Source organism: Amblyraja radiata, chromosome 16, assembly GCF_010909765.2.
Source record: "Amblyraja radiata isolate CabotCenter1 chromosome 16, sAmbRad1.1.pri, whole genome shotgun sequence".
Classification (NCBI taxonomy): Eukaryota; Metazoa; Chordata; class Chondrichthyes; order Rajiformes; family Rajidae; genus Amblyraja; species Amblyraja radiata.
In genome coordinates this window covers 35,626,772-35,653,474 of record NC_045971.1, presented here as the reverse complement: position 1 = coordinate 35,653,474, position 26,703 = coordinate 35,626,772, and the positions used below count along the sequence as shown (strand labels likewise).

The following is a 26,703-nucleotide window of genomic DNA, read 5'->3' as shown; positions in this document are numbered from 1 at the left end:
CTCTCTGTTTAAGACCCATATCCAACTCTCTCTTTAATACATCCAGTGAATTGGCCTTCTGTGGCAGAGAATTCCACAGATTCACAACTCTCTGGCTGGAAATGTTTCTCCTCACCTCCGTCCTAAATGGTCTCCTCTTATTCTTACACAGTGATCCGGATATTCTTCTGGACTCAGCCAACATGTGGGAAAATGAGAGTGGGTTAGGTGGAAAATGTTGTCGGCATTGACAAGTTGACAATTTCCATGCATATCTCTATGGCTCTGGCTCTCGGTGGCAAAGTGGCACTGCGTTAGAGTTGCTGCCTCACACACCACCAGTTTTCTCCGGGTGCTCCGATTTCCTCTCCCACACTCCAGAAACAAACATTTTTGCAGGTTAATTGGCTTCCTATAATATATATATAGTGTCCCTAGTGTGTGGGATGGTGCCAGTGTACAGGGAACAGTGTACTGGTCAGCGCGAATTCAGTGGGGCGAATGGCCTGCTCGCACGCTGAAGTAAAAGTCCAAAGTCTCAAGCGAAATTATAGCCTTAAGTAGGAGGGAAGACGAATTGAATTTAAAATAGATTAATTACGTTTATTACATTTCATAAATTATATTTATAACATTAGTAATAAAAATAGAGTCTTTCTGGACATTCACTCTTCCTCTTCGGCCTTCTTGTCCAGATCCGCCGAATCGATGCCCACTTCTTCGTAGTCCTTCTCCAGCGACGCCATGTCCTCCCGCGCGTCCTGGAACTCCCCTTCCTCCAGCCCCTCTCCCACGTACCAATGGACAAAGGCCCGCTTGGCGTACATCTTGTCGAACTTGAGGTTCATGCGGGTCCAGGCCATGGAGACGGCGGTGGTGTTGCTCAGCATGCAGACGGCTCGTTGTACCTTGGCCAGGTCGCCCCCCGGCACCACCGTCGGGGGCTGGTAGTTGATGCCCACCTGTGGGAGAGAGAGAAACAGCGTTTAGTTCGGTTGCAGACACATTGAGAGTATCCATATTAACGGGACGGAGGTGGAAACATAGAAACATAAAAAATAGGTGCAGGAGTAGGCCATTCTGCCCTTCGCGCCTGCACCGCCATTCAACATGAACATGGCTGATCATCCAACTCAGTATCCTGTATCTGCCTTCTCTCCATACCCCCTGATCCATTTAGCCACAAGGGCCACGTCTAACACCCTCTAAAATATAGCCAATGAACTGACCTCAACTACCTTCTGTGGCAGAGATTTCCAGAGATTCACCACTCTATGTGAGAAAAACGTTTTTCCCATCTAGGTCCTAAAAGATTTCCCCCTTATTCTTATACTGTGACCCCTTGTTCTGGACTTTCCCAACATCGGAAACAATCTTCCTGCATCTAGCCTGTCCAACCCCTTAAGAATTTTGTAAGTTCTTTTCTAAAAGATCCCCCCTCAATCTTCTAAATTCTAGCGAGACATAAGTGACAGGAGAGAATGGAATTACTGGTTCAAGTTCAACTTCAAGTGAGTTTATTGTCATGTGTCCCTGATAGGACAATGCAATTATTGCTTTGCTTCAGCACACAGAAAATAATAGGCATTTACTACAAAACAGATCAGTGTGGGAGGGTCAGCATGGACCCAATGGGCCGAATGTTACTGATCCTTGTCTAAAAAAATGAAGATTTGCGCCTTTAAACGAGGAAAACCCCTGCTAGTTATCAAAATGCCGGCATGACCCATTGGACAGAAATATCCTAGAAACCTTCAATGGTTCCCCGGATGTTAAAAACCCAGGGCCCTCGGTTTGAAAAGAACGTCTCCTGGTTTCTACAATCGTGGACCGGCTGGTCTGGCTGTCGTAGATTTCACAGCCCAGTGCGAGACCAGTGTTTGGGTCAAGCTTCTGCCGCGTGGATTTCTGCACAACCTCCTCCTACCTTGAAACCGGTCGGACACCAGTCCACGAACTGGATGGAGCGCTTGGTCTTGATGGTGGCGATGGAGGCGTTGACGTCCTTGGGCACCACGTCCCCACGGTACAACATGCAGCACGCCATGTATTTGCCCTGGCGGGGGTCGCACTTGAGCATCTGGTTGGCCGGCTCGAAACAGGCGTTGGTGATCTCCGACACGGACAGTTGCTCGTGGTAAGCCTTCTCAGCCGAGATCAGGGGCGCGTAGGTCACCAGCGGGAAGTGAATGCGCGGGTAGGGGACCAGGTTGGTCTGGAACTCGAGCAGGTCCACATTGAGGGCGCCGTCGAAGCGCAGAGAGGCGGTGATGGACGACACTACCTGCCCCAGCAGGCGGTTGAGGTTGGTGTAGGTGGGGCGCTCGATGTCCAGGTTCCGCCGACAGATGTCGTAAATAGCCTCGTTGTCCAGCATGAAGGAGCAGTCGGAGTGCTCCAGGGTGCAGTGGGTGACCAGCACCGCATTGTAGGGCTCGACCACGGCGGTGGAGATCTGCGGCGCCGGGTAGATGGAAAACTCCAGCTTGGATTTCTTGCCGTAGTCGACGGAGAGTCTCTCCATGAGGAGGGAGGTGAAGCCCGAGCCGGTGCCGCCCCCAAAACTGTGGAAGATGAGGAACCCCTGCAGTCCGGTGCACTGGTCGGCCTGTGGGCAGATAAAGCGGAGAGCATTGAGAAGGGGGAAAGGTGTGTGTGTGTGTGTGGGTGTTACAGGGGTAAACTGACCCTCTGGAGAGGTGGATGGAGCCTAACGTCAGTGGTTTTAGTTAAACATTTGTGGTCGGAAACATGCGAGGGATTATCTGAGGGACGGGTTATGAATGTATGTAGATGGTCATAGGCGGATTAGGGATAGTCAGCACGCTTGTGTAGCCGGTTGGTCGTGTGTCAAGAATCTGATCGAGGTTTACATAGAAACATAGAAAATAGGTGCAGGAATAGACTATTCGGCCCTTCGAGCCTGCACCACCATTCAATATGATCATGGCTGATCATCCAACTCAGTATCCTGTACCTGCCTTCTCTCCATACCCCCTGATACCTTTAGCCACAAGGGCCACATATAACCCACTCTTAAATACAGCCAATGAAATGGCCTCAACTACCTTCTGTGGCAGAGAATTCCACAGATTCACCACTCTCTGTGTGTAAAATGATTTTCTCATCTCGGTCATAAAAGACTTCCCCTTTATCCTTAAACTGTGACCCCCTTGTTCTGGACTTTGACAACATCGGGAACAATCTTCCTGCATCTAGCTTGTCCAACCCCTTAAAAATTGTGTAAGTTTCTATAAGATCCCCCCTCAATCTTCTAAATGGGGTTGATGGATTTAAGAGAGGAAGATAGACCAGCCAACGATTCATAGCAAAAGGATTTGAGTACATGAGCAGGGAGGCAGATTTGGGAAAATAGCAAACCAGAGGACAGAGATACTTGGTGAGAGGGGACGGGGTCGATAGGGGGTGTGGGGGGGGGGGGGGTGCGAGATTGGGGAGGGGGTGGTTGAATAGGAATCCGAGAGGTACCCTTTTGTACAAAAGGTGGTCTGTGTATCGAACGAGCTGCCAGAAGTGGTAGTTGATGCAGGTACTATGGCAACGTTTAAGAAACATTTAAAATGACATGTACATGGATATGATAGGTTTGGAGGGATATGGACCAAACGCGGACAGGTGGGACCAAAGTAGATGCATCGGTGTGGGTCGATGGCTTGTTTCCACGTTGCACAACTCTATCGCTATGTGACACTGTGCGCGCGGGGAGGAGACGTGAACGGGGATCCAGTCTGGTGACGATCGCTGAGCTACATTATGAACGCTGAACCATTCATGAACTGCGGGCCACGGGCGAACCAGAATCACCAGATTGTTGAACACCGGGCGCTGGTTCACGGTTGGATTCGGTTCCACAACCTACCAGCTTCCGGATGCGATCCAGGACCAGGTCGACGATCTCCTTGCCGATGGAGCAGTGGCCCCGGGCGTAGTTGTTGGCCGCGTCCTCCTTGCCGGTGATGAGCTGCTCGGGATGGAAGAGCTGCCGGTATGTGCCGGTCCGCACTTCATCTACATGGGAGCAAACAGAAAACGGAGAATGAACCAGTTCATTAAGAAATTGGTTCATTAAGCATCACACGCCCATCGGCAAACGCCGCGCGGAAGGTTTCAGACAAGGCCCAACATGTCAGGACACTCCCCTGTTTCAGCTTACCGATCACCGTGGGCTCCAAATCAAGGAACACGGCCCGGGGAACGTGCTTGCCCGCCCCCGTCTCGCTGAAGAAGGTGTTGAAGGAGTCGTCGCCGCCCCCGATGGTCTTGTCGCTCGGCATCTGTCCATCCGGCTGGATCCCGTGCTCCAGGCAATAGAGCTCCCAGCAAGCGTTGCCGACCTGAACTCCGGCCTGGCCGATGTGGATGGAGATACACTCACGCTGGAGAGAGAGAGAGAAAGAGGGGTTGGGTCGGTGGAGGAAATGGGAAGAGATGATTGTGTTAATCCCACGGATATTGGTTCCGAGTGCTAAAATTTCCCCCACGCCACACCACAGTGGGCGACCGGATCAACGCGTTTACCCAGCGTGGTCACCTCGGAAACACTCTGCACCCATGGGCCTTCGTTCCCGGTTATCTGGAGTTATCCCGGCTCTCCCCATCACCGGTTTCACTCGACGCCCGCCGCCCAGCCCCGGGATCACCCACCATGATGTCCCTTCCAGTCTCTCAGCTCCAGACAACGTGTCGCATTCGCCGAACGCATCCCTTTTATACCCCGCCCTAATAGAACGTTCATACACCCGGGCCGCGCTGTGATTGGCCGCCTGCGACCCCTGGAACGCGGAGCCAAAGGCAAAGAGAACGCCGATTGGTTCTCAGCGCGAGTGTCGCAACAGAGGCGACCTGTTCTTCCAACGGCGCTAAGAACCGTCGGCATCTCGGCGTCACAATCGAGGATCATTGGGCGTTTCAATAGTCGCGTCAACACGGACCCTCCCAACGTCCAATCGTCGCAACATCAGCCCACCAAAAAGATAGTATTACATTAAGATAAACGTAAAAAGCTGGAGTAGCTCAGCGGGACAGGCAGCATCTCTTGAGAGAAGGAATGGGTGACGTTTAGGGTCCTGACCCTTCTTCTCTCAGTAATTCAGTAATGAATTAAACCCGAAATCAAATCCCTGTTGTCGATAGTCTCAAATCTTGGCAACATATTCAAAAAATGTCTAATTCGTAAATATCTAAAAAAAATTGTGAGTTAGGTAGATTATATTTATTGGAGTTGTTCAAAGGAGATAAAACAACCATCCAAAAACAAAGGAGATAGAAGACACAATAAAAACACTAAAGAATGGAAAAACACCAGGACCGGACGGATTCAGTAATGAATTTTATAAAGCTTTTTACGACATAGTTACTCCACGATTACAGAAAATGTATACATATGCTTTTAAAGAGCAAAGCTTACCTGAAACACTAGCAGAATCAACGATCATATTAATACTTTAAAAAGATAAAAATATAGAAGAACCAGGATCATATAGAGCTATTGCTTTGTTAAATACGGATCAAAAAATAATAGCGAAAAAACTAGCCAGTAGACTAAGCAGGTATGTTAGTAGACTAATAAATTAGGATCAAACAGGATTTATACCTAAGAGACATTCATTCAATAATTTGAGACGTTTGCTTAACATAATGCACTCACATAAATCTCATGACCAAGAGTTATCTATCATCTCACTGGACGCAGAAAACGCGTTTGATCAAGTAGATTGGGATTATATGATTAAAGTATTGCAAAAATTCCAATTGGGAGAGAATTTCATTGCATGGATAAAACTATTATATAACAAACCTACGGCTAGAATACTAACTAATAATATATTATCCTCGAAATTTGAACTAACAAGGGGCAATAGACAAGGATGTTCATTATCACCGCTGTTATTTGCTTTGGTAATTGAACCCCTTGCTGAAAAAATAAGAACACACCTGGATATTTATGGTTATAATACAAAATATTCAAATAACAACATATCCCTATATGCCGATGATGTACATCACAAAACCACAATTTAGTATACCAAATATATTAAATTTAATTGAGGACTTTGGATCCTTCTCAGGATATAAAATAAAGTGGAACAAAGTGAAATTATGTCGATAAAACCAAAAGACTCAACACACCTCCGGAAATTACCCTTTAAAATAGCTACAGAAAAATTCAAATATTTGGGAATTGAAATTACTAGAAATTACCAGGATATGTTTAAAGCCAATTATAATCCCTTACTTAAGAAATTAAATAATTTGATTAAATTCTGGAAAACACTTCCGGTCCTTAATAGGCAGAATAAATGCTATAAAAATGATTTTCTTACCACAAATCCTATACCTATTTCAATCAATACATATATATCTCCCAAAAAAGTTTTTCAGAAAATTGGACTCAGACATTACAAATTTTATATGGGATTATAAATCCCATATAATACAAAGAACACACCTTAATAAACGAAAAGAGTTGGGGGGGTCTAGCGCTCCCTAACTTTATGTATTATAATTGGGCAGTAAATATTAAAAATATGATTCACCTGCTGGACAATTCTGCCCAGCAGGCGGACTGGATTGTAATGGAAAAAGGGGACTGCTCCCCGAGTAATATAGGAGCGACTATCCTCTCACCAATAAATTTGAATAATAAAAATTATAATAAAAATCCAATTATACATAGCACAATTAGAACATGGAAACAAATAAAACAGAAACTAAAATTAAGAAACCTATCTCTTTCATTACCAATAGTCAATAACCCATCGTTTAAACCATCAATCATAGACACATCATTTATACAATGGGAAAGAATGGGAATCAAAACGCTCGAAGATCTGTATGAATTGGGAAAATTACTATCATTTCAACAACTACAACTGAAATATAATTTGAAAAATAACCAATATTTTAAATATCTTCAAATTCGTGATTATCTGAAAAAATACACAAAATACTATCATAATATGCCTTCCGACTTAGTGGATGAAGCAATGAAGACAAAGGCTGAATCAGCTAATCTAATATCGAATTTATATAATATCATTTTAAACATAGAAATACCCACAACAGATGGAATTAGAAGAGACTGGGAACAAGAATTAGCTATAAAAATTTCAAAAGAGAGCTGGGATAATCATTTACTACAGGTGCATAAATGTTCGATCAACGTACGACATACGCTCATCCAATTCAAAACATTATATAGACTATATTATTCAAAAACTAAATAAAATAAAATCTTTCCTAATGTTTCACCAATCTGTGATAAATGTCTGTGTCAAGAAGCTACCATAGCGCATTCTTTTGTTTTTTGTACAAAAATCCAAAAATTCTGGTATGAAATATTTGATTTTTTTTTCAAAATTAATCAAAATAAAACTGGCACCGAAACCAGAATGGATCATTTTTGGAATATCGGAAGGTATCCCTGAATTAAACGTGTATCAGAAGAATTTATTCAATTACGGGCTAATAATGGGAAAAAAGCTCATACTTAAATTCTGGAAAAATGCGCCCACACCAACAATAAAAATGTGGATATCAAATATGTTTGAAACATTACATCTGGAAGAGATGAGATTCCTCTTAGCAGGTAAAGCAGACCAATTCCAAAAGACGTGGTCTACGTTTCTGGTCCTATTACAAGCATGAGGTGCAATAGTAATTTAAAAAATAAATAAATAAATAAATGGTATGAGGACCTGGCAATGGGAGGTAACACAACAAAAACAGACTTGGTTGGTAGTCCCCTTTCTGCGGAGTTTAATGTTATAATAGAGCGATTATTCCTACTTTCTTTTTCTTTCTTTTCTAGGGTCTACTTTCTTACTTTACTTCCTTCTCTAACTTCTTTTCTAAGCGGCTTTCTTTTCCCAACACTCTCTTGCACTTCACGACTCTTGCGCACTTTCTTTACTTTCCTTACTTCTATCTTTTACTTAAAGCACAAAAAAATGAAGCGGTACAAAAAATGTATTAAGATATATGTGCTGTGTATTATTGTAATTTACCGTACTTCTAATAAAAATAATTTAAAAAAAAACAAAAAAACAAAAACAAAAACAAATCACGAAAAACTGATAATCCCTTCTTGCACAACAGAAAGGCTTGATCAATACTAGAGGGCTTGAAGAAAAACATGTTCAAAGCTTGATGCGCTGTGGTTCAGCCTGCCACAGCTCAGTCCATGTGATTGATTGATGGTTTGATGGTTTGATGGTTTGATGGATGGATGGATGGATGGATGGATGGATGGATGGATGGATGGATTGATTGATTGATTGATTGATTGATTGATTGATTGATTGATTGATTGATTGATTGATTGATTGATTGATTGATTGATTGATTGGTTGTGGTTATGTTGTGTCGTGGACTTCTGTGCTTGTGCTTTTTTTTATTTTAATATGTTTTATTTATTTATCATTTCTTTATTATTTAATGATATTTGACTGTAAGGAACATTCATTTCGTTGTCTCTAATATGAGAGAATGACAATTAATTGAATACAATACAATACAATACAATACAACATCCTCGTAAATCGTTTCTGAACCCTTTCAAGCTTGAACATATCTTTGCTATAACATGGTGCCCAACAACAGGGCACAATATTCTAAATGCAGTTACCAACGACTTGTGCAACTGCAACATGATCTCCCAACTTCCATATACATTACTCTGACTGCTAAAGGTCAATGTATCATAAGCCTTTTTCACTACCTTATCTAACTAAAACTCGACCTTTAAGGAACCGTGCACCTGCACGCCTAGAACCCTCTGCCCCACAACACTCCTCAGAGCATTGACATTTACTGTGTAGCTCTTTCCCTTGTTCGACGTCCCAAAATGCAACACCTCACACTTCTCAGTATTAAATTCCATCACCTATTAACGGTCCTTCCCTCTCCCCGCCTCCCCTCGTATAATCCATATATAGTTGAAACCCCATGAGATTTTTCATATTCCCAGTGGCCAAAGACATTTGAACTTTCCGATGCTCTACCTATGTGCTGTGCTCCTTTTTGTATATTCCACCGGGACCCTGTCCCATCTCAACATCCCAAAACTTACTTGTATTTCATGTTGTGTGGGAATGAACTACAGATGTTGGTTTACCACCAAAGATAGACACAAAATGCTGGAATAGCCGCGGTCAGGAAGCATCTCTGTAGAAAAGGAATAGGTGACGTTTCGATTCGAGGCCCTACTTCAGACTCATCTTCATCCTTCAAGTGTTTTTTGTTTTTCAGAGATACAGCGCGAAATGAGTCCCGTCGGCTGGCCGAGTGTGCGGCGACCAGCAACTACCCTACCTCAAAATTATCCTACACACTAGGGACAATTTGCAGACGCCAAATTAATCTGCGAATCTGTAAGACTTTGGAGTGTGTGAGGAAGCCGGAGCACGCTGGGAAAACCGACGCGGTGACAGGGAAAATATACAAACTCCGGGCAGATAAGCACCAGTCAGAATCGAACCCGTGTCTCTGGCGCTGTAAAGCACCAACTGTACCGCTGCGCCGCCGAGGTCGTTTCCTCTTTTCATATTGACTGAATTTACCATCCAAGCTTCAGGAAAACCTCCATCCGGATCCTTCATGTTCTGCGGAGCACGCCAGAACTGAATTCCCATCACCTCATCTTTAAATGACTCCTACAGGTAGGATGAGGACTTACATACGAACAGCCGCTCCCAAATTACTCTCCCAACTTTCCGCCTAACAATGTTGTTTTTTTTCCATTCTCCGTCTTCTCAAATAAATCAACTAAACAATCGGTCCTTAAAATAATTTTATCATCATAAGTATAATATCTATCAATATAATCTATTAAATCTGTATTAAATTAAACTTTTAACTACTAAATTAAAACATTTTATTCTTCCTCTTCCCCCCTTCTCTCGCGGTCGGCGGAATCCACGGCCACATCTTGGTAGTCCTTCTCCAGCGACGCCATGTCCTCCCGCGCGTCCTGGAACTCTCCTCCCTCCAGCCCCTCTCCCACGTGCCAGTGGACAAAGGCCCGCTTGGCGTACATCTTGTCGAACTTGAGGTTGAGGCGGGTCCAGGCCATGGAGATGGCGGTGGTGTTGCTCAGATGCAGAGGGCGCGTTGCACCTTGGCCAGGTCGTCCCCCGGCACCACTGTTGGGGGCTGGTAGTTGATGCGCACCTGCGGCCGGAAAACAAATCTTAAAATTAATTCTACTTGCACAAATATGCTTGCATTATCAGTTTAGTACTGCGCCCTTAAATTGCACAAATTATCATTGATTAATAGCTTAGCGATTCCATTAAATAAATCTCTGGATGTAATTATTCTCCGGATTGCAAGCTCCAATACATGTGTGTTAGAGCCATGAAGCCACGTAGAGGACATCCAGTTTTGAGATGTTAAGATGTGAGCACATCTTAGGTAAGATCTTGGGGAGTCAGCCATACCGACCACGGTCGCGAGGCGGGAGTCTGCATCCGAACGACTTGAGCTGCAACGTCTTCCACGGTTCTCATGGGGGTAGTGTGGTCGTCTTATCGCGAGGTTCAGGTCCTTCGGATTGATGCACACCCGTATCTCGTTCTTGTCCTTTTTCAGGGTGGCGATCATGGTAGAAACCCAGTCGGTGGGTTCGCTAACCGCTTCCAGCACTCCCATCGCGACCATGCTTTTCAGCATAAACTCAACTTTATCCTTCATATCGAGGGATACTCTGTGTGGTGCACGGACCACGGGCACCACTTTCGGGTTTGTGGCGATTTTGTAAACGAGTGGTAGCTTGCCCAGCTCGTTGTCGAACAGGTCCGGGTACTCAGACATCGGATTCAGCAACACCTGCACTTCGTTGACAGTGCGGTCGAAGGACACCAGTCATAGGTCCTGGCTTGCCTGGTTGCCCAACAGAGTCACACAGTCATAGTCGAGAACATAGAACAGGAGAGGCCGCGATAACTTCTGCAGCACACAATTGAAAGTGACCTTCCCCACAGGTTTCAGCACCTCACCCCCATAACCATGTAAAGTCGAACGGTCTGCAGTCAGCAGCTCATTAAGTCTAATCTTCATGAACAGGCTTGTTGACATAACATTGACCTTTGCCCCAGTATCGAGCTTAGCCGAGAAAGAATGATTGTTGACAGTAACGAGGACCGATGGATCAGGGAGTAGAACAGGTGCGTGCAGGAGTGTGAATACACTAGCATCTCCTTGAGAACTAATTGGCTCAGAGTCGTGGGCAGTGTCGATAGAGGACTGGGAACCAAACTCGTTATCGACTTGTACCAGGTTGTTTAATACTTGTCTGGAAGCTGGGGGAAGTTTCCCACGGGACCGACAGGCAGCAGAGCAATGGTTAAATTTCTTGCAGAAATTGCAGGATTTTCCGTAAGCCGGGCACTGCGACCGCATAGAATGCACATAATTGCAATTGGGGCACTTTTTAACAACGTGAGCGCCGGGAGGGTAGCTTGTACGCGGCACAGGTCTATTGCAGTCTATTTTGGGACGCGGTCTGTTGAGAACCGTTAGATTGATAGCGCGGCTATCGGACTCCCGCTGTTCGAACGGCGGGTCAACAACTTCGGCCAACCTGCATGCGTGCATGGCCTCGGTCAGAGTAAGATCTGGCTTTCTCAGTAGCTCCGATCGCAACTTCTGATCCAGCATCCCCATTACTAAAATGTCCCTAGTAAGCTGGTCAGTCATATTTTCAAATCGGCACCTCTGGGCGAGATAGCGCAGATCAGCAATAAAGCACTCAACTGGCTTATCAGGCTGTTGTTTCCGCGTAAAGAACTTAGCTCGCTCTAAAATGCGGTTAGAGGGCAAGTCACAAATTTCAGCAAACTTCCGTAGCAAACAAACCGGATCGTTGGCGGACTGCGCAGGTACTAGGACCAGATCGTTGTCATCCTGGACCGCGGGATTGTAAGCAAAAGCAAGTGCTCTCCTCATGACATCAGGACCGGCAAGGTTCAACAGGAGAGATGCTTTGACGGCGTCAGGACGTTACGGTGAACGATATTCATGTAGTGTGTGAAATCCAACTCAAAAGTCGCCCAGCGCTCCGCTATGTCGGCATCAAAGACCAGGGGCGAGGGCTTGCGGCACGAGGAGGCCATAGTGGTGGAGGGGTGCGTGAAAAAACTCCGATAAAGCAACACTTATAAATAAATAAAACCCGATGAACAGGAGGCGCGCGTTTTAACTATCTGACACCATGTAAAGAGTTTACGTCTGACACACTTGTAACTTTACTTATTGTTTAATGATCACTCAGGTTAAACACATTCCAACACTGACTACTAGCAGTCTGTAACCGTGCTGGAACCAAGAGAGGGAGGGAGAGATAGAGAGAGAGTTATTATACTTGATAACTAATGCGTGGTTAGTGGTACTGAGGTAGCTATATTATTGGTTGTATGCATGGACCATCTACACATGTCCCTTGTGATCTTGCACACCAGGATATAACCATATAACCATATAACAATTACAGCACGGAAACAGGCCATCTCGACCCTTCTAGTCCGTGCCGAACACATAATCTCCCCTATTCCCATATACCTGCGCTCAGACCATAACCCTCCATTCCTTTCCCATCCATATAACTATCCAATTTATATTTAAATGATAAAAACGAACCTGCCTCCACCACCATCACTGGAAGCTCATTCCACACAGCTACCACTCCGGGACACAGATATGTCCTGCCCCTCAGATTTCTACGCCCCAAATAAAAAAAGCCCCAGCTTATCTAACCTCTCCCATAAACACAAGGCCGCAAGGCCAAGGATGGTCCGGATGACACCCTCCTGCACCCTTTGCAAAATATTCACATCCTTGAAGAATGTGTGTGTGTGTGTGTGTGTGTGTGTGTGTGTGTGTGTGTGTGTGTGTGTGTGTGTGTGTGTGCTTCGGGTGCTGATATGATTTATTTGCAGAGTACAAATGGTGCCAAGGATGTCTTCTGAGTCGTTTAATGTATGTTGTTATTCCAGCAGATGAGTTAGACTGCATGTGTGTGCATGGAAACGCGAGCGTTGGTCACATTCACCTTGAACCCGGTCGGGCACCAGTCCACGAACTGGATGGAGCGCTTTGTCTTGATGGTGGCGATAGATGCATTGACATCCTTGGGCACCACGTCCCCGCGGTACAGCATACAGCACGCCATGTACTTCCCCGGCTCGAAGAAGGCTTTGGTCAATTGGGAGACGGACAGTTCCTCGTGGAAAGCCTTCTCTGCAGAAATAATGGGAGCGTAGGTGACGAGCGGGAAGTGGATGCGCGGGTAGGGAACCAGGTTGGTTTGGAACTCAGTCAGGTCCACGTTGAGAGCGCTGTCGAAGCGCAGCGAGGCGGTGATAGATGACACTAACTGTGCCATCAGGCGGTTGAGGCTGGGGTAGGTGGGGCGCTCGATGTCCAGGTTCCGCCGACACTCGTCGTAAATGGCCTCGTTGTCCATCATGAAGGCGCAGTCGAAGTGCTCCAGGGTGCAGTGGGTGACCAGCACCGCGTTGTAGGGCTTGACCACTGCGGTGGGGATTTGCGGCGCCGGTTAGACGGAAAACTCCAGCTTGGATTTCTTGCCGTAATCGACGGAGAGTCTCTCCATGAGGAGAGAGGTGAGGCCCGAGCCGCTGCCGCCCCCGAAACTGTGGAAGATGAGGAACCCCTGCAGTCCGGTGCAGAGATCGGCCTGAGGGTGGAGAAGGGACAAAAGCTCAATTCTGTGCCAACGTTTAAAGAGAAGGAACGACACGACAGGGTCATGGTCCTCTCTACAGCCGGCGCAGAGCGAGATGGTTCGGTGAGTATCTCTGTGATAAATAAAGCGGTGACAATGAGAATTTGGGAACATCGTGGCCGCAGCATTCGCGAATGGGCTGGTGCAACCGGATACATTGGCGCTGTAAGCACGTGGAGCGGCAGTCGGTAATTTGCAGTCGCTGAGCAACCTACCAACTTCCGGATGCGATCCAGGAGCAGTGGCCCCGGGCGTAGTTATTAGCCGCGTCCTCCTTGCCGGTGATGAGCTGCTCGGGGTGGAAGAGCTGGCGGTAGGTGCCGGTCCGCACCTCATCTGTAGGGCGGTATAGAGAGATAATTAACCATTGCCACACACTGCCCCCTCCCCGGAAGGTCGATGAACACCGCCCTTGGTACGTGCTTGCCCGCAGCCGTCTCGCTGAAGAAGGTGTTGAACGATTCGTCGCCGCCTCCGATGGTCGAGTCGCTGGGCATCTGTCCATCCGGTTGGATCCCGTGCTCCAGGCAATACAACTCCCAGCAAGCGTTGCCAAGGTGGACGCCAGCCTGGCCGATGTGGATTGAAAGACATTCGCGCTGTTGGCGAGGGGAAACAGGCGGTGAGATGTTAGGGCGAGAGGTGAGCGTTGGTAATTTCTCGTTTACTGCTGCGGGCCGCGTGATTTCCATAATTCCTTTTGATCACCATTTGGACTTATTCATAGCCTGTTTGACCCTAATCGCTCACCGTCCCCCGCCCAATATGACCACCTTCTCAGTTCCACCCAACATTGCAATTCGCAGACTCTCCACGCTGCCTTCGCCGTATGTAACCCTCAAATTCCTCGAAATTGCATTCCTCGTTTCCCTGCCCTATATTACCTTGCGCCCTCCCTCCCCCCGTCGCCGTCTAATTCCCGCTCTCAGTTGCCAGTTACCCACTAGGTTCCCATTTCCCGGGTGCGCTCTCCCCTTCCCGTGTCCGGTGTCTGTAGACATTCGATTCCCTCCCCCGTGGATCCCTCGCCCGGGGGGAACACGCGCGTCCCGCGGACATTCTCCCGCGCGCTGACCATGTTGCTCCGCTCGCGTGGTTCTCGAGACTGTGACGCAATGCGGCGCCGCTCCGGTATTTATACGGCCCCCGGGGATAGAACGTTGGCGTTGGCCAAACGCGCGCCGATTGGGCAATGAGAACAATGACCTTGGTTGCCACAGGAAACAAACATAGAAGGTTCCAAGGCGCTCGTTGCTGAATAATCCACAGTGTGTGACGTAGAACAATGGACCTTCAGTGACGCAATCCATTGTCTGCCTTCACCTCCCAGATTACAATCTATCAATTACAGCTGGAAGTTAAAGTATCTGACCACATGCCTGCAAATGATACCTAGCGCCAACTATTTGACTTCCTAACCCCATGCAATCAACTGGTCGTATTAATTTATCTACTTTACCAGTGGAAACATTGCTGCCGATCACAGCGAATGCGATGTTAATCCCACGCATACAAGAGATAACCATCAATTTCGCTCCATTAATCACTTCATAATCCGGGATCCCCGGTCTATCATCGCATTGTCTAAGATCAATGGTTATTGATTGATTACCATCACGTGTTCTGCGAAAAAAAATGTTAGGCCTATTATACAGGCAGATCACATCACTCCTCGGTGTATCTGGTAGCGCAGCACGAAACAAATGAGCAACGTGCAGAGTGTAGTGTCACATCTAGAGAATAAAAATAGCATTTTTATTTTTAAGCATGAGAACCACATGAAGGTAGCACACGAGAGGTCTGCTGGGAACAAGCTGTCCCTGAATCATGTGGTACGTTCTTTCATGCTTTAGTACACGCTGTCCAACAGAAGTGGAGAGAAGAGTGAATGACCGGGGCTTAAGGGAGGGAGAGGTTAGGGGTGGGAGTGTCCCTTGATTGTGACGATGGCATGCAATTAGATTCCAATTGATAAATCTCTGATTAATAAAGTGCCATTGAACATCTTGATTGATTGAAAGATGTACTCTACAAATATGATGACGCGCAATCCATCAGAGCCCCAGCAATCTCCAATTTCGTTAGGATGAATCACAAGCATATCACATTGATGGCTTTATAGAGACATATAGTGTAGAAAAAGGCTCTTCGGCTCAACTTCCCACACCGGTCAGCATGTCCCAGCTACATTGGTCCCACCTGCCTGCCTTTGGACCATATCCACCCAAACGTGTCACATCAATGTACCTGTTTAACTGTTCCTTATACGTTCGGATAGTCCCAGCCGCAACTACCCCCTCTGGCAGCTGGTTCCATGCAACCACCACCCTATGTTTGATAAAGTTACCGTTCAAATTCCTATTAAATCTTTACCGCTTCACTTTGAATCTATTGGTCCTCGATGCCCCTACTCTGGGCAAGAGATTCTGTGCATCTACCCGACCCTTTCCTCTCATTATTTTAACACCACTATACGATCACCCTCATCCTCGTGCGCTACAAGGAATAGCGACCCAGCCTGCTCAACCTCTCCCATAAGCTCAGACCCCCTAGCCCTGGTAGCATCCGCGTAAATCTTCACTCATTGGCTGCCAGAGTCTAGGGGTCGGTGCTGTGGCCGCTGCTCTTCACGTTATATATCAATGATTTGGATGAGGGAATTGAATGCTTGGTGCGAGGTTTGGTGATGCTGCGAAGGTCGGTGGAGGGGCAGATAGTGTAGAGACAGCAGCGGCTCTGCCGAAGGATTTGGGCATGTTTGGAAAGGCGGCAAAGACATGGTAGATGGAATATGGCGCAGCTAAATGCGGAGACCAGCATTTTGATAGTAGGAATCAATCGAAGATTATTCTCTAAATGAGGAGATAATTCTGAAATCTGAGGTGCAAATGGACTCTGGAATGCTGATACAGGATTCCCAAAAATATATTTTGCAATTTGAATTGATAGTAAGGCAGTAAAATGCAATGCAAGCATTTATTTGGGGAAGACAAGAAATGTCCCATGGCCATTTCCTCCTCATCCAATCCATAACTTCCCTCGTGAATGGTCCTCCCCTCTTCCCGCCTCCCCTCATATAATCTATGTATAGTTGAAACCCATGGGATTTTTCATATTCCCAGTGGCCAAGGACTTTTGACCTTCCCGATTCCCAATCTAAGTGCTTTGTTCCTTTTTATAAATTCCATCGGGTCCCTGTCCCATCTCACCTTCCAAAAACTTACTTGTATTTCCTTTTGTGTAGGAATGAACTACAGATGCTGGTGTACCGCCGAAGATAGACACAGAATGCTGGAATAGCAGCGGTCTGGAAGCATCTCTGGAGAAAAGGAATAGGGGACGTTTGCGGTCGAGACCCAAATTCAGACTCATCAGTTTCCTTCAAGTGTATTTTGTTTTTCAGAGATACAGCGCGAAAAGAGTCCCGTCGGCTGGCTGAGCGTGCGGCGACCAGCAATTCCCCTACCTCAAATTATCCTACACACCAGGGACAATTTACACACGCCAAATTAACCTGCGAACCTGTAAGACTTTGGAGTGTGTGAGGAAACCGGAGCACGCTGGGAAAACCGACGCGGTGACAGGGAGAACATACAAACTCCGTGCAGATAAGCACCAATAGTCAGAATCGAACCCGTGTCTCTGGCGCTGTAAAGCACCAGCTGTAACGGGAATGCTGATACAGGATTCAGAAAAATGTAATTTGCAAGTTCAATTGATAGTAAGGCAGGAAATTGCAATACAAGCATGTATTTGGAGAGGACAATAATATTTAAAAAACGGATGTAATATTGAGGGTTGAAAAGGCACTGGTGAGCGCATTTGGGGTATTGTGACCAATTTGGGACCCCATATCTAAGGACTGATGTGCTGGCGTTAGAAAGGGTGTGGAGGATGATTATGAGAATGACCACAGCACCGATTTGGGTTCACGTATGTTAAACGTTTGACGACACTTTACCTGTACTCGCTGGAGTGCAGAAGGAACATTTTGGTGGTGTCTGTCTCAGGGTTTGCTGGATCTTGATGGCTGGTGGTGATATTCACTTCTTGTTTATTATTCAAGAGAACCTGACTGAAACAAATGGGTTGCAGAGGCTCTCGCGTGAAGGCAGGGGAATGGGGCTGATAGGGGAAGAAAGATCATCCACGATTAAATGGCGGAGTAAGCTAGTCATAGAGTGATACAGTGTGGAAACATGCCCTTCGGCCCAACTTGCACTCACCGGCCAACATGTCCCAGTTACCCCAGTCCCACCTGCGTGCACTTGGTCCATATCACTCCAAACCTGTCCTATCCATGTAGCTGTGTAACTATTTCTTGAACGTTGGGATAGTACCAGCCTCAACTAGCTCCTCGGGCAGCTTGTACCGCATACCCACCAGCCTCTGTGTGAAAACGTTAGCCTTCAGATTGCTTTTGAATATTTTCCCCTTCACCTTGTACTTATGTCCTCTTGTCCTCGATTCCCCTACTTTGGGCAAGAGACAGTAAGAAATGTGGGAGAACTGGGAAGTTATCTGTTATTTGCACTTGGTCAGTTTATTTATTCATGTGTGTATATATTTATATAATGGTAAATGGACACACTGATCCGTTTTGTAGTAAATCAGTACTATGTTCTGTGTGCTGAAGCAAAGCAAGAATTTCATTGTCCTATCAGGGACACATGACAATAAACTCACTTGAACTTGAACTTAAAGGGGGAGGGGAGCGAGAGAGAGGGAAAGCAAGGGCTATTTGAAGTTAGATAAGTCCATGTTCATAGCGCAGGGGTGTGAACTACCGAAGCAAAGTATGAGGTGCTGTTCCTCCAATTTGCGTTGGGCCTCACTCTGACAATGGAGGAGGGCCAGGACAGAAAGGTCAGATTGGGAATGTGAGGGGCTGTTAAAGTGCTGAACAACCGGGAGATCAGGTAGGTTTCGGCGGACTGAAATGGGAGATCGAATGTCGGAACCTATATGCCGAGTTGGGTCCGAACTGGGAATTCTGGAATCAGAGCTGGAATCCGCGAAGTAAAACAAGAGGCGCTCGCAAAACCCGAGAAAACAAAGGGGGCTGTGGTAACGTGATTTGATAGTTTATTGTGGAACGCCGAGGTTGAAGAGAGACATGATGGAGGTATAAACATTATGAGAGTTATGCCCGTCCCACTTAGGAAACCTGAATGGAAACCTCTGGAGACTTTGCGCCCCACCCAAGGTTTCCGTGCGGTTCACGGAGGTTTTTGTCAGTCTCCCTATCTGCTTCCACTACCTGCAACCTCCGGCAACCACCTGCAACCTCCGGGAACCGCACGGAAACCTTGGATGGGGCGCAAAGTCTCCAGAGGTTTCCGTTCAGGTTTCCTAAGTGGAACAGGGGCATAATAAGAGATAGAGTAGAGACATAGCAGGTTTCCCATGGTGGAAATGTTTAACCCCAGAGGGGTAGCTATGAAATAAAAGGAGGACATTTTAACGAAGATGTGCGGTGTATTTTCGACGCGTCTATTGGAAAGGCTTTTCAATAGACGCGTCGAAGTGCCGTGAATAGAGGGATATGGATCATGTACTGGAAGATGAGATAAGTCTACCTTGGCAGCATGTTCGGCGCAAATCCTGTGGGCCGCTGGGTCCGTTCCTGTGCTGTACTGTGGTATGTTCTGTGGTCTATGAACACTGGAGTATCTCCCATTGTCGGCGCCCGGTCAGCCCGCTCCATCAGCACAAGGAGTTTCAATGACAGGAACGTTGTGGTCCTTGGACCCCCGTGCTCTTTCAAGAAACAGATTGCTTCCCCCAATGACCAATCCCCATCTTTACAATCATCCCCATCCCGAGATACATCAGTGTGACGATTTGTGAGAGGCGATGATTTACGTTGCCAGGACTCGGAAGATTGAGATTTAAAATGTTTGGAGTAAAGACAGCTGAGTAATGTTCCTGTGGAGGTATATGAACCCATGAGCGGCATAGATAGAATTAATGCACAGAAACCTTCAGCACCAAAGATGAATCAAAAACTAGAGGGCATAGGATTAAGATACAGGTTATAGGAAACTGAGGGGACATATATCTCGCAGGCGGTGGTGGAACATGGAACGAGGTTCCAGGTGATCTAGTACAGGCAGGTACAGTAACATTTAAAGGATATTCATGCAGTTTCGTGTCGAAGAATTGGATAGAATGATATTCGCCAAACGTGGGCAAATTGGATGATCAGAGATGAGGCGGCATGGTGGGCATGGACAAGTTGGGCCGAGGGGTCTGCTTCCACGGTATGAAACTATAGACATTAAGCAATTGTGGCTTTGCGAAGGACGCAATAGCAAACTATGTCTCAAATATATTTAATTTCATAAATTAGATTTACACCATTATTAAAAATAACCAATCTTTCCAGATATACAACAACATTCACTCTTCCTCTTCCGCCTTCCTGTCCAGATCCGCCGAATCGATTCCCACTTCCTCGTAGTCCTTCTCCAGCGACGCCATGTCCTCCCGCGCGTCCTGGAACTCTCCTTCCTCCAGACCCCCACCCACTACCAGTGGACAAAGGCCCGCTTGGCGTACATCTTGTCGAACTTGAGGTTCATGCGGGTCCAGGCAATGGAGATGGCGGTGGTGTTGCTCAGCATGCAGAGGGCGCGTTGCACCTTGGCCAGGTCGCCCCCCGGCACCACCGTCGGGGGCTGGCAGTTGATGCCCACCTGCGGGGGAGAGCAAGAAGAGACTCATAGAAACTTTCAATAGTATCCATTGCGAGCTAAATGTTAAGAAACCTGGGCCACCGTTCAGGAAGGTTCTCGTCTGTTCTGGATGTGTTAGATATCACAATACAGTGTGGAACCGCGGGTTGGGTCAAGCTTCTGTTGCGTGGATTGGTCTACAATCTACACCCACCTTTAACCCGGTCGGACACCAGTCCACGAACTGGATGGAGCGCTTGGTCTTGATGGTGGCGATGGAGGCGTTGACGTCCTTGGGCACCACATCCCCACGGTACATCATGCAGCACGCCATGTATTTGCCCTGGCTGGGGTCGCACTTGAAGATCTGGTTGGCCGGCTCGAAACAGGCATTGGTGATCTCCGACACGGACAGTTGCTCGTGGTAAGCCTTCTCGGCCGAGATCAGGGGCGCGTAGGTCACCAGCGGTAAGTGAATGCGCGGGTAGGGGACCAGGTTGGTCTGGAGCTCGAGCAGGTCCACGTTGAGGGCGCCGTCGAAGCGCAGAGAGGCGGTGATGGACGACACTACCTGCCCCAGCAGGCGGTTGAGGTTGGTGTAGGTGGGACGCTCGATGTCCAAGTTCCGCCGGCAGATGTCGTAAATAGCCTCGTTGTCCAGCATGAAGGAGCAGTCGGAGTGCTCCAGGGTGCAGTCGGTGACCAGCACCGCGTTGTAGGGCTCGACCACGGCGGTGGAGATCTGCGGCGCCGGGTAGACGGAAAACTCCAGCTTGGATTTCTTGCCGTACTCGACGGACAGTCTTTCCATGAGGAGGGAGGTGAAGCCCAAGCCGGTGCCGCCCCCGAAACTGTGGAAGATGAGGAACCCCTGCAGTCCGGTGCACTGGTCGGCCAGTGGGCAAATAAAGCGGAGAGCATTGAGAAGGAGAAAGGTGGGGTGAGTGTGAGTGTTGCAGGAGTAAACTGACCCTCTGGAGAGGTGTCTAACTTCTGTAGTCGCACCCTAACAACTGTAATTGGTGTGTAACATCTGGAGTTGGAAAGTTGCTAGAGAGTATTCTGATGGATAGGTCATTCACGAAGTGCGGAATCGTCGCGGGCAAACCAGGATCACCAGGTCGTTGAACGCCGGGCGCTGGTTCACGGTTGGATTCGTTTCCACAACGTACCAGCTTCCGGATGCGATCCAGGACCAGGTCGACGATCTCCTTGCCGATGGAGCAGTGACCCCGGGCGTAGTTGTTGGCTGCGTCCTCCTTGCCGGCGATGAGCTGCTCGGGGTGGAAGAGCTGCCGGTATGTGCCGGTCCGCACTTCATCTACAGGGGAGCAAACAGAGAACGGAGAATGGACCAGTTCATTATGAAACTGGTTCATTAAGAATCACACGCCCCTCGACAAACGCCGCGGGGAAGGTTTCAGACAAGGCCCAACATGTCAGGACACTCCCCGGTTTCAGCTTACCGATCACCGTGGGCTCCAGGTCAATGAACACGACCCGGGGGACGTGCTTGCCCGCCCCGGTCTCGCTGAAGAAGGTGTTAAAGGAGTCGTCACCGCCGCCGATGGTCTTGTCGCTGGGCATCTGTCCATCCGGCTGGATCCCATGCTCCAGGCAATAGAGCTCCCAGCAAGCGTTGCCGACCTGAACTCCGGCCTGGCCGATGTGAATGGAGATACACTCACGCTGGAGAGAGGGAGAAAGAGGGGGTGGGTCGGTGGAGGAAAGGGGGAAGAGATGATTGTGTTATTCCCACGAATATTGGTTCCGAGAGCTAACATTTCCACCACGCCACACCACAGTGTGCGACCGGATCAACGCGTTACCCAGCGTGGTCACCGCGGAATCACTCTCCACCCATGGACCTTCGTTCCCGGTTCTCTGGAGTTATTCCGGCTCTCCCGATCACCGGTTTCACACGACGCCCCGCCGCCCAGCCCCGGGATCACCCACCATGATGTCCCTTCCAGTCTCTCAGCTCCAGACAATGTGTCGCATTCGCCGAACGCATCCCTTTTATACCCCGCCCCAATAGAACGTCCATACACCCGGGCTGCGCTGTGATTGGCCGCCAGTGACCCGTGGAACGGGGAGACAAAGGCAAAGAGAATGCCGATTGGTTCTCAGCGCGAGTGTCGCAACAGAGGCGACCTGTTCTTCGACCGGTGCAAAGAACCATCGGCATCTCAGCGTCACAACCAGGGATCATTGGGCATTTCAATAGTCGCGTCAACCCCCTGTCCCACTTAGGAAACCCGAACGGAAACCTCTGGAGACTTTGCGCCCCACCCAAGGTTTCCGTGCGGTTCCCGGAGGTTTTGTCAGTCTCCCTACTTAATTTAGAAGATTGAGGGGGAACATAGAAACTTACAAAATTCTTAAGGGGTTCGGACAGGCTAGATGCAGGAAGATTGTTCCCGAGGTTGGGGAAGCCCAGAACAAGGGGTCACAGTTTAAGGATAAGGGGGAAATCTTTTAGGACCGAGGTGAGAAAAACATTTTTCACACATCTCTGGATGAATCTCTGGAATTCTCTGCCTCAGAAGGTAGTTGAGGCCATTTCATTGGCTATATTTAAGAGGGAGTTAGATGTGGCCCTTGTGGCTAAGGGTATCAGGGGGTATGGAGAGAAGGCAGGTACAGGATACTGAGTTGGATGTTCAGCCATGATCATATTGAAGGGCGGTGCAGGTTCGAAAGGCCGAATGGCCTACTCCTGAACCTATTTTCTATGTTTCTATGTTACCTGCTTCCACTATCTGCAACCTCCGGCAACCACCTGCAACCTCCGGGAACCGCAGGGAAACCTTGGGTGGGGCGCAAAGTCTCCAGAGGTTTCCGTTCAGGTTTCCTAAGTGGGACAGGGGCATAACTCTCTCCTTGACCCCCCCCCCCTCACTCCCACTGTTACCTCAATTCCTCACTCCTCTCTAGTCCTCCATGCCCTCACTACCTTCCACCAGTTCCTCCCCTCACTCCTCACTCTCCTGTTCCTTCACTCTCCACGTCCCTCCCTCCCTCCCTGCCTGCACCCCAAGCCAGGTCACTCCCTCTTCTTCTACCCCACTGTGTTCCTTCATCCCCCTGCTCTTCTCTAGCCCAGCTCCTGTTGAGTAAGTCACACGTACTCAGGGACTGGTACAACAGCATTTACTGAGTAACACGTACAACACTCAGCAGCATATCAATTCTACCGTGCTGTATCACCAACTAACAGCACATGTCGGCTTTTGATAATATGAATGGTGTAGTAATAGGCGGAGCTTATATTAATAAATCATTACATTGGTCAGTAATGTAATGTACAATCTACATCTTTCCTTGTAAGAATAATAAGAATAAAGAGTGAAACACGACTACAATAAAGTAATATAGTAAGTAAGTAAGTAAGTTTTATTTATATAGCACATTTAAATCAACTCGCGTTGAAACCAAAGTGCTTTACATAGCAATGTTACAAAATTTCGAGATTTTAAATATCAAGTCTGCAATTTATCCCATCAGATAAAGCGTAAAAATAAGTTTAATTTGACACCTAATTCACTTTCATATCTTCAGTATTGAAACAGTTATGGCCATTTTCATACTCGGAAATTAGAATCTTGTTCTCTATTGCTTTTCCATTGACTTAACACAAAAGCTGTGATCAAGGACAGTCAAAAGTCCATAACTTTCTTATAAATTAACAGAACTGAAAGAAATTTTCAGTTCTTATAGATTGAAGCATTCTGAAACAAATATTAAACAATCTTACTTGGATGACCTGAAATTAAAGCATATAATTCGTTAGTTACACAATTGTAGCTAATTACAAAATTCAATTACTAGATCTAAACATCTATCCATTTCTTAAGAAAAGATTAACATTTTTAAATAGCCTAAGTGTCCAAATAACATTCACACAAGAATTCACAATATAACATGATTTTTAAGTCTCATTGTCATGGATTTATAGGCCAAATGTAAGGGATATAGTGTTTAATTCCCGTAAATTAATGGCCATTAAAATCAAAGATTATAGAGGAGCTCCTCTATAATCTTTGATTTAAATCATCTTGCGAGTGGGTTTTTGAGGAAAGCGATCGATTGGAACGTTGCGGTTGCGGTTGCGGTGAATTTAAAGCCCATATCGGCAGAACAATATTGCCGGTTCGTTTGGGTCCTAAATCACCATTTCGCAACGTAAAACGTGGATTAAAGGCATCTTAAGAAGCACATATATACATAAAATAAACGGCTTTCCCTGTCCCATCCGTGATATCCGCCCCGTTGTCGTCGTTGACGGCTTTAGAAGCTGATTTTGAAATTACTCCAGTGCTGAAATTGTCAGGCAATTTAAAATAAAAAATTCACAGAACGGCGTCGGAACAATTCTTCAGCAAAAGCTTGCACTCCGAGAAAATATATCCAGGTCAGGTAGGACAAAAAACGCATTTTAACCCAGGCGTTGGGTAAATACTCCTCAGTGGCTTGGAAATGTCTGAAGCGGCCGCTCCCTCCCCGGAGACCGCGGCACCCGTAGTCCTCAGGCCGCGTTGGCTGGAGGTCCGACTGGCGATCCCGGATCCCAGGCTCCACGGTGTTCTAAATCCAGTGCGGCACGGGGCTGGACGCTCCGCAGCCACAGCTCCTCGATGTTGGAGTTGGCGGTCACCGCACTCCGGAGATTACCGCACAGCAACCCAGTTAGCCACCGTGTTGGTATCCCAGCGCTGTGCCGCCACCGAAGCTGCCGTCCCGGCCAGTCCCGATAGGAAACGCTGCTCCAGTTCTGAAGGTAGGCCGCGAGGAAGGGGCGAAGAAGCATCTCGGAGGGAAACCGCCTCTCCGACCCTCCCCCACCCACCACATAAAAGACCTCCAAATAACATTTGTTTTTTGACAGGACTAATATTTGACAGGATATATATGTATGTCCGTTACTAGGTGCTGACTGATTAATAATGTGACCGAAAATGCTAATAGCGCATACAAGGGAATTCAGGTGGTTCAAACAAAGTATTTGTATTTAAGGGTCGGCCTACAAACCCGTTCCGCGCGCGTACGGTACAGATCCGCATCTCCTCCCTTCACCGGCGAGAATGTCGTGGCCCTGTGCGGCGGGAGCATTGGGGACCTGGGGGACAAACACAGCGAGGCAGGCGAGCGGGGCAGCGAGTTGTGGCGGTGAGGGAGCTGGAGACACAACCAGGGGTAGGTCTGCAGCTGCAGCTCGTGTGGGAAGAGAAAGTCCGTCAGTAGATGGGTAGGTCGGTGGCGGAGCATCGTGATACGAGACATCGCCATTGGGCCTGATTCCGCCAACGCTAAATGCCAGCAAACTGCGCAGGCCACTGCCATTGGGATGTAAAATGGTGATGTGAAAATGACAGAACAAAGCAGATGCTCAAGATATGCAAAATAATTGACGATGTTAAAGGAAACAGGCCATTGTTAGCTGTGGGTGACGTGAAATTGAGTTACAGACAATGAGATTCAACAAGATGACTGATTCTGGTATGACTTGGGTGGGGGAAGGAGGGAGAAGAGAAGTGAGGGTTAGTTGAAGTTAGATAAATCAATATTCATACTGCTATCAATAAAAGGGACGGTAGACAAAAATGCTGGAGAAACTCAGCGGGTGAGGCAGCATCTATGGAGTGAAGGAAATAGGCGACGCTTGAAGAAGGCTGAAGAAGGGGTTCGGCCCCAAAACGTTGCCCATTTCCTTCGCTCCATAGATGCTGCCTCACCCGCTGAGTTTCTCCAGCATTTTTGTCTACCTTCGATTTTCCAGCATCTGCAGTTCCTTCTTAAACATCAATAAAAGGGAGGTAGTTGTTGAATAGATAACTAAAACCAGAGAATGACATTTCTCATCTCAAAGTTTGACAAGTAGCCAAGTGTCCTGATCTGAAAGGTTTCCCATATTTTTCTCCCAGCACTTTGTGCCTATCTTTGGCAGACAATGCTAATGCTGGTTCAAGCAGCATCCCTGGTCAACGTGGATAGGCAATATTTCATGTCTGAAGAACAGTCGTGATCCAAAAACCGTCACCTATACAAGTTCTCCACAGACAGACACAAAATGCTGGAGTAACTCAGCGGGACAGCAGCATCTCTGATGATTAAGAACCTTCTCAAGACTGAGGTAGACAAAAAGCGCTGGAGTAACTCAGCGGGTGAGGCAGCATCTATGAACAGAAGAAATATGCGACGTTTTGGGTCGAGACCCTTCTTCAGACTCAGAGTCACAGGAGAGGGAGACACAGAGATAAGTGTAAGGTGTTACTCCAGCAC

General features: G+C 47.4%; 2 protein-coding genes, 1 long non-coding RNA gene and 1 pseudogene across 3 annotated transcripts; 1 reads left to right on the top strand and 3 right to left on the bottom strand.

Moving 5' to 3' along the window:
* Positions 1 to 644: 644 nt before the first annotated feature.
* Positions 645 to 4,388, bottom strand: LOC116982133 (tubulin alpha chain-like). Its single transcript, XM_033035463.1, has 4 exons — positions 4,154 to 4,388; positions 3,860 to 4,008; positions 1,907 to 2,587; positions 645 to 941 (listed from the first exon to the last, which is right to left on the bottom strand). The coding sequence occupies exons 1-4, from the start codon at positions 4,272 to 4,274 to the stop codon at positions 645 to 647; spliced, it is 1,248 nt and encodes a 415-aa protein (XP_032891354.1). The 5' UTR covers positions 4,275 to 4,388.
* LOC116982142 lies at positions 2,753 to 24,076 on the top strand. Its single transcript, XR_004414366.1, has 3 exons — positions 2,753 to 2,764; positions 17,729 to 17,780; positions 24,065 to 24,076. It is a non-coding gene; the product is annotated as an uncharacterized LOC116982142 (long non-coding RNA).
* Positions 9,875 to 14,256, bottom strand: LOC116982134 (annotated as a pseudogene).
* On the bottom strand, positions 20,275 to 22,023 carry LOC116982136 (tubulin alpha-1 chain-like). Its single transcript, XM_033035465.1, has 4 exons — positions 21,888 to 22,023; positions 21,598 to 21,742; positions 20,636 to 21,320; positions 20,275 to 20,442 (listed from the first exon to the last, which is right to left on the bottom strand). Exons 1-4 carry the CDS (start codon positions 22,006 to 22,008, stop codon positions 20,275 to 20,277), a joined length of 1,119 nt encoding a protein of 372 aa, XP_032891356.1. The 5' UTR covers positions 22,009 to 22,023.
* Positions 24,077 to 26,703: the final 2,627 nt, after the last annotated feature.

Bases quoted from the DNA above. Each gene is read 5' to 3' on its own strand.
- LOC116982136 (XM_033035465.1), bottom strand. From the start codon at position 22,008: ATGCCCAGCGACAAGACCATCGGCGGCGGTGACGACTCCTTTAACACC. The intron at 21,743-21,887 runs GTAAGCTGAAAC...GCTCCCCTGTAG, and splicing joins CCTGGAGCCCACGGTGATCG to ATGAAGTGCGGACCGGCACA. The intron at 21,321-21,597 runs GCTGGTACGTTG...CTTTATTTGCCC, and splicing joins GTCCTGGATCGCATCCGGAA to ACTGGCCGACCAGTGCACCG.
- LOC116982133 (XM_033035463.1), bottom strand. From the start codon at position 4,274: ATGCCGAGCGACAAGACCATCGGGGGCGGCGACGACTCCTTCAACACC. The intron at 4,009-4,153 runs GTAAGCTGAAAC...GCTCCCATGTAG, and splicing joins TTTGGAGCCCACGGTGATCG to ATGAAGTGCGGACCGGCACA. The intron at 2,588-3,859 runs GTAGGTTGTGGA...ATCTGCCCACAG, and splicing joins TGGATCGCATCCGGAAGCTG to GCCGACCAGTGCACCGGACT.